Raw genomic sequence first — 14,794 nt, 5'->3', positions numbered from 1 at the left:
CATAAAAAAAGGTCAAACAAATGTTATTACAGCCAACAAATTCATGTACAGTACATGTCAGAAATGTGTCTATGAATTTGTCACATGAATAGTGGGGGGCAACACTGAGGTTGGAGTGTCCATACTAGATACTCCATTCTCAGTGCAGTTCAGTAACGCTGACCTGAGAAAATCACAGGCTCAGTGCTCCTGCATGGTCTTTGTGCCCATCACACAGACAGGTGCAGTAGCTGAACTTCTTCATTAACTAGATGTCTGTTTTATTTCAGGTCCACCAGTCTACCATGTGGAGTTGAGCTGTTGGGTGAGCAGTATCGGAAAAAATCTAAGAAAAATGATGACCCCCTATGGGAAAGCTCAATGAGATCAAATCATCAGATGCATTATACAGTATAGACACCTGACTATCCCTCCCACTATATGGCCAAAAATGATGTGAATAACCATCTAAATAATTATGTTCTGGTGTTTCCAGTGAATGGTACTATTAAGCTACAGCACACAAAGACATTTTAGACATTTGTGAACTTCCAATCTTGTGGCTACAGTTTGGAGAAAGCCCTATGTTGCTCCAGTATCACTGTGCCCCGTGCACAAAACCAGGTTCATAAAGATAGGATTCATGAGTTTAGTGTGGAGGAACTGAAGTGGCATGTCCTGACCTCAACCCTACTAAATACCTTTTGAATGAATCGGAACGCCAATTTTAAGAAAAGTCTTCTAGTCCAACATCAGTACCTGATCCCACAAATGCAAGCAAGCTCCTATGGCTGAATGAGCACAAATTCCTCCAGACTCACTCCAAAATGTAGGCTCTAATCCACAAAGGATGGAGTAATCCATAAACATCGTTTCAAGAGCATCAATATAGTTTTAACTGCTTGCCACACGAACATTTACGTTGGCAGAATGACAAATGGGTGTACATGCACGTCCCTTTAAATTTGCCGCTGTGTGTTCGGTGATCGTGCCTGTGGAACCCGCGGACTCGATATCCGCCAGGGTCCCATGATCGGATCACAGAGCTGAAGAACGTGGAGATGTCAGTGTAAACACAACATCTCCCCGTTCTTCCTAGTGACAGGCCACTGATCGTCTGCTCCCTCTCATCGGGAGCAGCGATCAGTGACGTGTCACTCGTAGCCACGCTCCCTAACAGTTAGAATCACTCCCTAAGACACACTTAACCCCTTCCTAGCCCCCTAGTGGTTAATCCCTTCACTGCCCGTCACATTTACACAGTAATCAGTGCATTTTTATAGCACTGATCGCTGTATGAATGTGAAAGGTTCCAAAATAGTGCCAAAAGTGTCCAATGTGTCCGCTATAATGTCGCAGTCACAATAAAAATCGCTCATTACTAGTAAAAAAAATATTACGAAAAAATGCCATAAAACTACCCCCTATTTTGTAGATGCTATAACTTTTGCGCAAACCAATCAATAAACGCTTATTGCGTTTTTTTTTTTACCAAAAATATGTAGAAGAATACGTATCGGCCTAAACCAGTGGTTCTCAACCTTTCTAGTGCCGTGACCCCTTGATAAAATTTCCCAAGCTGTGGGGACCCCTAACAGTATAATTATTTTCGTAGCGTGGGTTGTTGCGCCCCTAACCCACGGACATTTAGCGCTCCCTGAGACCCTTCCACTCGTACGGTATTAAAACCCCTTATGGTACATTTTAGGATGTACCACTCTTTATCTTTGTTCTCCTTTCTTTCCCTTTTATTTCTCTTTATGCTAATATCTTGTTTTTTTTCCCCATCCCTCTCTCTAGCCATCTTTCTTATTATTTTTCCCCCTTTTTTTTGTTCCTCCCCCTCTCACTGTCTCCGGCTTCACTGTGTCTCCGACTTTTTGGTGTCTCGTAGCAGTGACTTTTATGCCAAAATCAGGAGATAGGGTCTCCTCCAGCCCCTCCCACTTCATATTCCTCACCCATCAGTTGACCTCTAAACTCTGCCCCTAGCCATGCTTTGAACTGAATGGGCGGCTGCGAAGAGGCTGAGTGGGTGGCCGTGGGCTCCAGGGACAGCCCTGCTGGGCGGCCGCAAAAAGACTGGGAGAGCAACGCAGGCTTCAGGAACAGCCCATGATTCGGTGACCCCTGGCAAATCGTCATTCGACATCGTAGTCGATGACGTCACCGCGTTCTTGTCATTCAAAAGAACTGCGGTTCTTTTGAATGGCCGTGTGTACACTCGGCGAGCAAGGAAAGCTTGCCAGGAATCTCGTTAGGAAAACCAACGTTTTTTTCCTGACGAGATACCCGGCCGTGTGTATAGGGCTTAAATGTAGAAGACTGAGCACAGGGCCAGATTTGGTGGAATTATCAACAGTCACATTCACAATACTGATGGGAATTTACTATATCTTTTGAGGTGCGAACACATTGACAACCCCATGTGAATTTATACAACACTACATATTGTTTTAAATGTAACAGAAAAATAACTTACATGAGGCATATCCAAGACTGTGACCAGAGGCAGCTTATTCAGGTCAGCATTTATATTCGTATTATTTTCATAACTTTCAACTACAGGTAAATGATGTGAGAGATTCCTCCTGTGGTGTGGCTGTAAAACAAATAAGCCATCTCTCAAACACGTCATTGGTTAGTATTTCATCAATCTTTCTGCTATTTGTTTGCTTTTAAAGAGAGGTTAAGCAATGCAGCTATTTGGATATAAGTACAACCGGATGGTGACCTTGGTGAGACTAGTAACACAGGACAGAAGATATTTTAGGGCCAATTGAAATGTTACACTAGACCGATTGCCTGCATTTACCAACAATATCATGATTAGTGCTTGCATAATATATAATAAGGCCACATTAATGTGAAAACAAACAATATTCCTATTCTCAAAAAAGAATCCATACGCATCCACTATTTAAAGAGGTTGTAAACCTCTGACAAGAAATAAGAACAAAGTGAATCCCTCTATAGTGTGGACTTGTCTTAATCCAGAGCACTAAGTATAATTTCTGTCTGCCACATTCCTCTGTTACCTGCAGGAGTCATTTCTGACAACTTTTCTTGACACCAAGAAAAAAAGTGACGGGGAATGAGCTTCAGCAGACATCCTGTGATTGAAAGCCTCAGCTCCATTCCTGTGTGCTGTGTGAAGGGAGTGTGTCCATTCCCTTCAATCAGTTTTCAGCCCTCCTTACCAGAGTGTAACTTCAGGTGTCCTCCCCCTTCTTTCTAAAAGCTCAAATAAGCTGTATACATTTGATTGATTGATTGATTGATTTAATGGATTTATACTGCGCCAAATACTAGCACGTCAGGGCAGTGTCTAAGCGCATGAAGCATAGCTAGATATAGGCAAATCTAATCAGGGAGTGAAAGAAATAGAAAGAAAAAAAGAGGAAGACAGAAAAAACTAAGAAACAGATCGACAGGGAACAACAGGGAGAACTAACATAACTCGGCATGCTTTTTCTCAAAAAGCCAAGTTTTTAGTCTTTTACGAAAGGCCATAATAGAAGGGAGTGACCGAATGGAAGCAGGGAGACTATTCCATAGAGCCGTGGCTCTCACAGTAAAGCATCTGCCCCCAAAGGTAAGCAAACGGGCAGATGGACAAATGACAAGACCAGCTGTTAAGTGCAGGGGCATATCGCGTTATCAAGGAATTCAGATAGTGCAGGGGCATATCGCGTTATCAAGGAATTCAGATATTGAAGTTGGAGAAAAATTTCGTATTCCACCAGTTTGGCCAGGAAACCTATAGCAGAAATGGGTCTGTAGTTGGAAAGACAGCCAGGGTCCAAGTTGGGCTTTTTTAAAATTGGTGTAATAATGGCGTGCTTCCAGCGAGCCGGAAACATGCCATGAGTTAGGGAAAGATTGACAAGTATCAGGAGATCGTTCACAACCAGCTCTGCATTCTTCTTCATGAGCCAGGCTGGGCAGATGTCACCATGGAAGTAGGAGGCCTTAATTTTTGCCATGGATTTCAGAAGATGTTCCCGGCTAACCTTACTAAAGGACGACAGAGAATAGAGCGCTGAAGAATTAAGCTTGGGGGGCATGGCCCAGGAGTGATTGATTTATGTGGGTCAGACCCTGAGAGTGACAGGGGGTCGGTCGAGAGTTGGGAATATTCCAAGGGAGTTGGATGTCCTATGCCTAAGCGTATGTCAGCTACTTTAGTAACAAAAGTGTTGAGTAAATTATCGCAAAGAGCTTGCGAATAAGGTATATTCACCTGGCTCTGCATAGAGGAGAATAAGGTTTTAACTATTTTAAAAAGTGCCGAAGCACTGTTGTCGGCATTATCAATAAGATCACCATAATGGGACTTTTTTTGCCGTTTTAAGGCCTGTGTGTATGGGTTTTCTCAGCTGTAGAGAAGTAGTAGGATTTGTTTAAAGTGTAAAGTTTTTTTTTCCCAACAAAAATAATAAACTTGTTAAACCTGCCTGCTCTGCTGCAGAGCATCCCAGATCCTCCTCTTCTCGGGTCCCTCTTTTGTGCTCCTGGCCCCTCCCTCCTGTCGAGTGTCCCATAGCAAGCAGCTTGCTATGGGGGCACCCGAGCCAAGTCAAAGCTCCATTCAGACACAGAGCTGCAACCTGGCTCTGCTAGGGTGACCACAGTTCCAAACTGCCATTCAGGGACCCCAACTTGTCACCTGACCTGCTCCAATAATGTTCCATTTGCTCACCTTCTAATCTGGACTGGTACGGTGAGCAGTTGAGCGCCGGGCTTTGTTCCCTAGTCCAGGCTAGGGGGCCCCCCTTAGGCAGTCGGGCAGCTCAGGCCATGGGCGGGAGGAGTAGAAGTCGGACAATTCGCTGCAAGAGTTGGGACGGGCAGTCAAGCTGTGAATCTAAGCCAGCCAGCGCTGCAGAATGCAGCCGCCCGCCGGGAGGTCACTGAAGACTGGAGAAGTCAGGAGGAGACACAGTGAAGACGCTCTGGGTGCTCTCTCTGGGTACTGCTGCCATGGCCAGAGAAGGAGAGGAGGTGGGTGAACTCGGATTGCAGGGCAGCACTGGGTAAAGGCCTTGCTCCTCTCGGGCCTCGCTCTGAGACTCTGCGAATGTGACGTCACTGGTTGCTAGACGCCAGGCGGGGTAAGATTCGAGCCGTGTATGGCTGGCCTTTGTTGATTTAGGGGCCTTGAGGGTGACTAACATCACTAAAGGGCCACACACAATGTACAGCAAATGTAATGTTACAGAAAGCTGGCACAGACTGCAGACATGCAACAAGAGATGGTCAGATTGATTGATTGATTGATTTTAATATTTCTTTACAGCGCCACATACACCCTGAAGGGTGTGTCTAAGCGCTGGAAGGAGGTCCGCTGGTCTATTCTGGACCAAAAAGCAATCCAAGAGAAAAAGAAAAAAGACTTCGTAGACGAACTGATGGCTCGTGTACATAAAAGAAAAGAGAAACCATATAAAATATCAACAATAAAAACAAATGGTAGCAAGGGGGTTTGGAGTGAGGGGGACATAGGGTAAGGGGAGGAGGGGCCAGGTCAGTTTAATTAGGCGTGGTCATAATCAACTTGCCCCAAAGAGGAAGGTTTTCAGAGCCTTTTTGAAGGTAATAAGAACAGTGGACTTCCTCAAAGGCAACGGGAGAAGGTTCCAAAGCGAGGCGGCTCTGGCTCTGAAGGATCGGCCACCGAATGAAATCAACCTTACTAGAGGGATGACAGCAAAGTCCTGATCGGCCGATCTCAGTGCCCTGGGGGGGGGGGGTGGTAATGTATGGCCATGTTATTTATGAACAGTGGGCCATGTTGTTTGAAGGCCCTGAACATAACACACAAAGCCTTGAATTCAATCCTCCTTGCGCATGGGAGCCAATGAAGTAGTCTGAGAACGGGTGATATATGGTCCCATCTTGAGGTCCCCGTAATCAACCTAGCTGCCTGGTTCTGCACCAGCTGCAGCTTGGAGAGCCATTTAATAGGGAGTCCAAGGTATACCACATTGCAAAAGTCAAGACGTGAGATGACTAAGGCCTGTACTAGTGTATTTCTGTGTGTTTGGGAGAGCAGATGTTTTACCCGTCGCAGCATCCGAAGATAGTAGAGGGCATTCTTGGTACAATTCCTCACCTGTGGAATCCATGAAAGTTTATTGTCAAATATGACACCCAGGTTTCCTACTTGGCTGGATGGAGTGGGGCACGGGCCCATTGATACGGGCCACTCTGCAAGCAGGTTTAAAATTTGTGTTGGACCTGTAAGAAGTACCTCAGTTTTGGATACGTTCAGGGCCAAACGATTGTCCTTCATCCATGTCTGGATAGATGAGAGGCAGCAGGAAAGAAGGTGGGCTGCCGTGGGGTTGAGAGCATCACTGGCCACAATTTGTATGTTGTCAGCGTATACCTGAGTGGCCAATCCCCATGAAAAGATGATATCTACCACGTGCCTCACATAGCAATTAAACAGCCACGGCGAAATTGCCGAGCCCTGAGGGACCCCGCAGAGAAGGGGCATCCTCGCTGACCTAAATGAGCCCAATATTACTTGGAATGTTCTGCCTGTCAGGAAATTGCGTATCCAAGTAAGGGGTACGCCTGTAATATAGAACTCGTCCTGCAGCCGAGCCAGGAGGATCTTGTGGCTGACAGTATCGAAAGCCGCTGAGAGGTCAAGCAGTACCAAGGCCGCCGACCCCCCCGCGTCTCTCGACTCCAGCAGCCTTTCTCTAGTGGCCAGGATGGATAGCTCGATCCCTCTTTTGGGCCTAAACCCCGATTGAGCATCGTGAAAGAGATTTTGTAATTCACAATGTGCTTGAAGTTGCATAAGAGCCTCATGTTCCACCAGCTTAGCCAGAAAGCATAGTCCTGAAATGGGGTGGTAGTTGGACATAACTTTGGCATCCAGCGTGCTTTTTTTCAAGATTGGTGTGACCAGGGCATGTTTCCAGTTAACTGGAAACTCTCCAGTTGTCAAAGAGAGGTTAACCATGATCAGAATCTCATCGATGACTGTGTTGATGTTATCCTTAAGCAACCATGCTGGGCAAGTGTCATCTGCATAATAAGAGGGTTTTAGATGTTTAATGGAGCTGAAGAGCTGAGTTGACTACAGTCAAGCTGCAAGTAATGGTCAGAAACTTTAAACATTCTATATGATCTGACATAGGAGTAACAAATGCAGCTTTTAACCACTTCCCTACCGGCCCATAGTAAAATGACGTCCACAAAGAACCTCTGCCGTTCAGAGTGGACATCATATGACGTCCTGGGCTTTGTGGGGGGGATATCTGAATGATGCCTGCAGCTAGAGGCATCATTCAGATATCCTTCTCTTGTGCCGGCGATTCTGCACAACGTAAGAACGATCATAGCGGCGGTTCCGCCGCTAGATCGTTCTTACAGGCGGCGGGAGGGGACATCCCCCCCTCCCGCCGCCATCCGGTGCTTCTCCGGGCTCTCCCGTGCCATCGGGGGCCCGGAGAACGAATCGTCCGGCGCTCGCAGGAAGCATAGAGATGACTGGTGACCAGGTGGTCACCAGTCATCTCTATGACCGTCGGAGGACCCGGGCGCGATGTGATGACGTCACGCCCGGGTCCCCGTAAGTAAACAAAACCGCGATTGCGGCTGCTAAGCAACGGTAAACATGAGATCTGTGAATTTTTTTTCACGATCTCATGCTTTCAGGCCTGGAGGAGAGATGTGCGGTCTTATTGACCCCGCATCTCTCCATAAAGAGTACCTGTCACACAGATTCCTATTACAAGGGATGTTTACATTCCTTGTAATAGGAATAAAAGTGATAATAAAAAAAAAAAAAAAGAAAACAAAAAAGTGTAAAAAAAGAAATAAATATGTAAAAAAAAAAAAAAGAAATACATTTTTTTTTAATGCCCCTGTCCCCAGTAGCTTGCGCGCAGAAGCGAACGCACACGCAAGTCCCGCCGACATATGTAAATGCCGTTTAAACCACATATGTGAGGTATCGCCGCGTGCGCTAGAGTGCCAGCAACAATTCTAGCACTAGATCTCCTCTGTAAATCTAAACTGGTAACCTGTAAAAATTTTCAAAGCTTTGCCTATGGAGATTTTTAAGTAACGAAGTTTGGCGCCATTCCACGAGTGTGCGCAATTTTAAAGCGTGACATGTTAGGTATCTATTTACTCGGTGTAACATAATCTTTCATATTTTACAAAAAAATTGGGCTAACTTTACTGTTTTGTTATTTTTTGAATTCATGAAACAATTTTTTTCCAAAAAAAAGGCGTTTGAAAAATTATTGCGCAAATACCGTGCAGAATAAAAGGTTTCAATGACCGTCGTTTTATTTCCTAGGGTGTCTGCTAAAAAAACATATATAATGTTTGGGGGTTCTGCGTAATTTTCTAGCAAAAAAATGATGATTTGTACATGTAGGAGAGAAGTGCCAGAATAGGCCCGGTATGGAGGTGTGTATAAAAGCCCTGTATGGAAGAGGTTAATAAGTCCATGTGATTTTTAAAGAACAGGTGACAATATATTTTAATATGTAAGAATATTTGTAATTACAGTGGAATCTCGGATTGCAAGTAATACGGTTAACGAGCGTTTCGCAATTTTTTTTTTAAATCCTGACTCGGTTTGTGAGTGTTGTCTCGCAAAACGAGCAGGATTCAAGCCTTGGCAGTGTGCAGTACCACATTTGGCCAGAGGTGCGGGGGCGCCTGTGACACTCAGAGCCATTCGGAAATACTCAGAAATACTCTGTTCCCTGAGTGTTTCCGAGCCTTTCCAAGGGTTTCCGGGTGCAGCCAAGCGATCTCCGAGTATTTCCGAGTCTCTCCAGCGCCCCCCACATCTGGCCACATGCAGTATTGCATGCCATAGAAGTCAATGTGGAACAAATTATCTTTGTTTCCATTGACTTCTATGGGGAAACTCATTTTGATATGCGAGTGCTTTGGATTACAACCTTTAATGTGCCTTGTATTATAAAAATAATTTTCAAGTTTACCTTGGGTCTCTGTGAATTGGAGAGGATCATAGACCTGGTGTAGCTAAGTTTTGGGAAGTGAGCATCACAGCTTGGGCTGTTCAAACTGCTGCAGGAAGAAGACAAGCTGCTGATAGATGACGTGTTCTGCTCTTCATATGACTCTGTGATCTGAAATCAGTAAGATAAAGAAAATGTGACCATAGACACATATATCATTTTATGCCAACCTGATAATATCCTTGAATTTGACTTGATGATGGAAAACAAGCTAAACCACTTTGTTCTCGTGATTACAGTAAAGAACACAAAAAAGTTGATAAAATACAGAGACTCAGACAATGCAAACTAAGGCCTAGATTCAGGTACGGCCGATCTACGTTGCGCGGGCGTAGCGTACCGTATTTACGCTACGCCGCCGCAACTTAGAGAGGCATGTGCTGTATTCACAAAGCACTTGCCTCCTAAGTTACGGCGGCGTAGCGTAAATGGGCCGGCGTAAGCGCGCGTAATTCAAAGTAGGCTGTAGGGGGCGTGTTGTATTTAAATGAGGCTTGACCCCATGTAGATGCATGACCGAACGAACGGCGAATGCGCGCGCATGCTCAGTATAACGTCGTATTTACGCCCTAAGATACGTCGGCTCAATGCCTGTGACGTGAACGTAATTTACGCACAGCCCTATTCGCGTACGACTTATGCAAACAACGTAAAAAGATAGGCCTGTTCCGACGTCCATACCTTGCATGGGATGCGCCACCTAGGGAGCAACTTTATCTTTACGCCGGCGTATCTCTAACGTAAACGGTGTAACTAATTGCGATGGGCGCACATACGTTTGTGAATCGGCGTATCTAGTCATTTACATATTTGTAACGGTCACCACCGTTTACGACCTTCCATCCCATCCAAGACAGCTTATCGACACTCCAACCAACAGGACCCGATCCATCCCATTTCCCCAGAATCAAGACGAGACACGCAGCTCTGTACTTGTTCCAAAATGAAGACAACTTTAATGGTTCACTCTCAGCTTTTATACAGTTTTCAAGGCACATGAACAATCAAACTCTCCACCCACACCCTGGGGGGCTTCAATACACCTTCAGATGGCAAATTGCTAAACATTCTAGACATCTCGGCGCCGGGCTATAATTATCATGACCTAATCACTGCACATTCCTTCATTAACAGAAATCAAACAAAACACCATCACACAATGATCTCTTCTCAATCCACATCCCTAGACAGACGTTCTGTCTCCGCATACAGCTTGGCAAGTTCCATTACACATCTTATATCAATAGAATTCACACAAAGCAGCATCACACAATGAGAGGTCTTTCAGAAGCAGACTCAATTAGCATGTCACTAGCCAGGGCTAATCATAGAAATGAGTCACTATTGACTGGTTGGGTCACAATTAACCAACAACTTGCAATATCTCAAGACATCCTGCAATCATGAATTATTATTAATGTCCCATCTCATGTAATACATGAATTATGATTCACTTGCCACCCCATCTCCTGGCTCAGTCTGTGCCCAAAAGTCACTCCTGTTACAATATTCTACGCCAAACTCAATGGAAGCGCCACCTAGCGGCCAGCGGAAAAATTGCACCCTAAGATACGACGGCGTAGGAGACTTACGCCGCTCGTATCTTAGCCTAATTTAAGCGTATCTGGTTTCCAGAATACGCTTAAATTTAGGACGGCGTAGATTCAGAGTTACGTTGGCGTATCTACTGATACGGCGGCGTAAAGCTACCTGAATCTGGCTAAAAGGAAACTAAGGCATTGATACATAATACTTTGTAAAAAAGAAATGAGGGCGCCTGATTGTTTCTGCAGAAATTTGAACACTGAAAATAACTTTTTCACCCAACGTGCACATGTTCCACCACTTTAGAGTATGTCAGAGGGCTCTGACATGCTGTTGTCCTAGTGCTTCATAAACAGTACTGAGCAACTGCAGTGTCCAAAAAATTTCAACCCAGTATCCGACACACAATCACATTTTGTATCTTGAAACAATTAAACAAAGTGAATGCAAAACTTTTTATTACAGTTTTGGATAGAGTGCAAAGGGTCAGTTTTTGTTGCTGTCTTTGCCCCCCGTTAAGGAGATTCACCCTCTGTATTTGTCCTGTTTACCATTATCATTGAAAATGAAAGTAAAAAAAAAATCACAAATTTTGGGTTGTCCCCAGCCAAGTACTAGAGGGGAAATATTGCAGTGGGGATGCTAGTTCTGATAACCTGAGGGTCCGCAAGGAATTCCCTTAATTTGCAGGGATTTCCTCTTACTTCCTGTTTATTTTTTGTGACAGGAAGTGAAGGGAAATCTCCCCAATGGTACCCAGATGGTGAAAAAATCTCACAATGGTTATTCCCCTTCCTTGCTCTATCCAATATGGGGGAAAAAAAGTTTTGCCTATAATTCTACTTCAACTTGTGACACCTTCTCTTTGTTCCCTGACCCCGCCATTAGCCTGCTAGAGCAAGAACAGAGAGATCAATGTAATGCTTAATCTTACATAGGTCTGAAGCCCTGTACACAAGATCAGTTTGTCCAATGAAAACAGACCGATGGACTGTTTTAATCGGTCAAACCAATCGTGTGTGGGCCCCGTCGATTTGTTTTCCATCGGTGAAAAAAAATAGAACATGTTTTAAATTTTTCCTATGGAGAAAAAAACGATAGAAAAAAACGATCGTCTGTGTGGAAGTCCATCGGTCAAAAATCAACGCATGCTCAGAATGCTTGGAAGCATTGGACTTTTTCTCAGCATGTCGTAGTGTTTTACGTTATCGCGTTTGGACACAGTCGGATTTTTGACCAATGGTGTGTAGGCAAGACTGATGAAAGTCAGCTTCATCGGATATCCGACGAAAAAATCCATCGGATTAGATTCCATCAAATATCCGATCGTGTGTACAGGGCTTAAGGCTTCTCAACCCACCCCCATGTGAAAGCACTAGGGCCTAGTAATTGGTAACTCAGACACCCAGAACTAGAGGTCACACGCTCTCCATACCCAGTAATACTGGGTGTTTCTTTTCCTTTCATGTAACCAAACTGAACAGTGGGAGGACACAAAATATACAGGGAAAGGGTTGGTATTTAACCACTTGTAAAGTGGACCAGAGATTTTTTTTGCTCCAGGCCTATTGATCCAACAATACCTTTGTCACTTCTTAAAATAACTAATTACAGAATAATTCAAATATGTTCACTTACTATCTTGCAAAAATCACTTAATATTGTATGCAATCTATATTGTTATACACCTAATACAACTGTAGCTAAAAAAAGGATTTTGTTTCAGTGATGTGATTTGTCCCTTTAAGTTTGCATTTAAGTTAGAGAAGGTTTTTCAAATGTTTTGAAAAATATAAATTAAAAAGTAAATCAGCCAAAAAACAATAGCTTAGAGGAGAAGGGGAAGCAGAAATTAAATACAACTGATTATGGTCACCTAAGGATTACATAAACTAGTGAAATTTTACAAAATGCACTCTTGAACGTTTCTGTTTTTTGGCACCGCTATAATCCCACTGGTTACTCTCTGTGCTATTTACATATCTAAAAGGTATGAGGTTCCTGGAGTTGAGCTTTAATAAGAAGTTAAATATGAAAATGTATTATTTTATAAAAAGTTTTTTTTTTTTATTTGTAAGATTTCTTTAACTGACATCCTTTGCAGATCCAAGAACATCTCTTTGATACTCATGAATTTAATTACCGTATTTATCGGCGTATACCGCTCACTTTTTTGCCCTGAAAATCAGGGCAAAATCGTGGGTGCGCGATATATGCTTTCCCGCGCCGAGTTTGAATACTGCGCCGGCATATACCGAGCGCAGTACACTCGTGTATAGTCGGGCAGTCTTGGCTCCTCCCGCGCTCACGTCCTGGACATACAGGACGTGAGCGCGACAGTAGCCGAGCCTGCCCGAGTGTACTGCGCTCGGTATATGCCGGCGCAGTATTCAAACTCGGCACGGGAAAGCGGGAAACGAGCAAGGAGGATGCCGCAGAAGGACGCCGGACCCGACGAAGAGGAATTTCTGGCCAACTTTAGGGGTGCGCGCTATACGCGGGAGCGCGCTATACCCCAATAAATACGGTAAATACAATGTTAAAATACTGCTGCTACATAGTACTTAATAGTGAAGCTTCATTTTACACAGGAGTGACTGCAGCTCCTCCTGAAGCACAATATGAGATCTACTTGGGATTTCCAACTATAGCATTTGAATGACTGTGGAAAAGAATCAGATACATTGATGACGTTTTTATGACATACATCAGGGGTGCCCAACCAGTGGCCCAGGGGCCACTGGTGGCCCGTGGAGCCCTCTGATGTGGCCCACAACCTTGTGCTCTTGGATGGTGGGTTGGAAACCACAGATCATGGGTTGCTGACCTGCCATTCCAGAGAATCAGTGTTGTGAATGAAGCCGGCGGTAGAGGAAGCAAGCAGCTGCGGAGCAGAGCCACATAGGCCAATGTTTCCTGTACAGTGGCAACTCCTGTCACAGGTGGAGTGATACCAAATGCACTCTGTCTGGGACAGCAACAGCTGATGATACTTGAATGGAAGACTGTTATTAAAAGTAAGTTTATTACCAAAATCACAGTGTATTTATGGTCATATCTGTTCTGCAGTGGTGGTAGAGTGCAGCTAACCCCCAGGAAAGCCACAGGTGCGCTGCGCTGCACCTGAGTTGTGGGTAAACCACAGCGCATCAGTGTGAAAGCAGCCTAAAGCCCCTTTCACACAATCAGTCTGACCCAATTGGACTCTCCATTCACATTTATGGAGTGGCAGATGTAAACGAACTTGTGTCTGTTTACACCCACCCACCTACCTGTTGTAATATGTTGGCCAAGTTATGTAAGATATTGTATTACATTACCATATTAACCAGGAATTCAGTTGAATTGTCCAAGCCAACTGAATTCTAACATAAGGGACAGCTGAATACCCTTTGATGTGTTAATCTTATGCAAGACTACCTAGGTGTGTGAAGTGGCCTGTTAACCTAATTGAACATTTCAAAGGGTATATTATTTATGGTAATTAGACTTGAGGGGGTATTCATGGGAAACATTTGGTTGCCCTAGCAGAATGGCTGTGTCCATGTCCATGTGTCCATGTGTCCATGTCCGCTCTGAATATGCAGAGGGGACATGGATCTGTCACCTGCCTTCTCCGCTCATTGTGGCCCTCAACCAGTTACCAAGTCGCTTAAGTGGCCCTCACGCTTCAAAATGTTGGGCACCCCTGACATACAGCATATTATATGCTCTAGGTCCAAAGCTAGCTATTAAACCATATAAAACACGTCATGTGTGCCAGTGTTCACATCATGTTGGGAAACTTGACAGCAAGTTCTTACTGAGAATATTACACACAAAAAAGTCAGCCTTTTTACAGGATCAATGGAACTTCTATTTTTTCTAAGCAATGGCATGCTGTATGAAACAAAGCACCCTGGGAACTTTTGTCTAGGAACAGATCACTATTTCAAGTATAAACTGATGGACTGTCAGATCTCAGATTACTGAAGTGAGATCACTAATTATTATCAGTGATTATTCTTTGCTATAGGCTATGACCATTTTCATTTACTTTTTGCCTTCCTGAAAAAGCCAGTTAATGCCGTGGATCTGGATTTATTTAACACAATTTTTATAGGCATTTTAGCATAGAACTGCTCTAACTGTAGTTAAAGTGGAGGTTCACCCGGAAATGTTAATTTTTAACATTAGATTCATGCTCATTTTGTCAAGGGGAATCGGGTATTTTTTTTAAAATCAAAGCCGTACTTACTGTTTTAGAG

General features: G+C 44.1%; 1 protein-coding gene across 3 annotated transcripts in view; it reads right to left on the bottom strand.

The window, feature by feature from the left end:
- The window catches only part of ARHGAP9 (Rho GTPase activating protein 9), a 203,521-nt gene that overhangs the window by 69,865 nt on the left and 118,862 nt on the right, over positions 1-14,794 (bottom strand). For all 3 annotated transcript variants that reach the window (XM_040340918.1, XM_040340919.1, XM_040340920.1), the window contains 2 exons: positions 8,964-9,113; positions 2,462-2,581 (listed from right to left, as the gene is read on the bottom strand). In XM_040340918.1, coding sequence (XP_040196852.1) covers positions 2,462-2,581; positions 8,964-9,113 — 270 coding nt within the window. The remainder of the gene's footprint in view (positions 1-2,461; positions 2,582-8,963; positions 9,114-14,794) is intronic.

The sequence above is a fragment of the Rana temporaria genome, chromosome 2 (genome assembly GCF_905171775.1).
Source record: "Rana temporaria chromosome 2, aRanTem1.1, whole genome shotgun sequence".
Lineage (NCBI taxonomy): Eukaryota > Metazoa > Chordata > Amphibia > Anura > Ranidae > Rana > Rana temporaria.
This window is presented reverse-complemented; position numbering and strand designations above follow the sequence as displayed.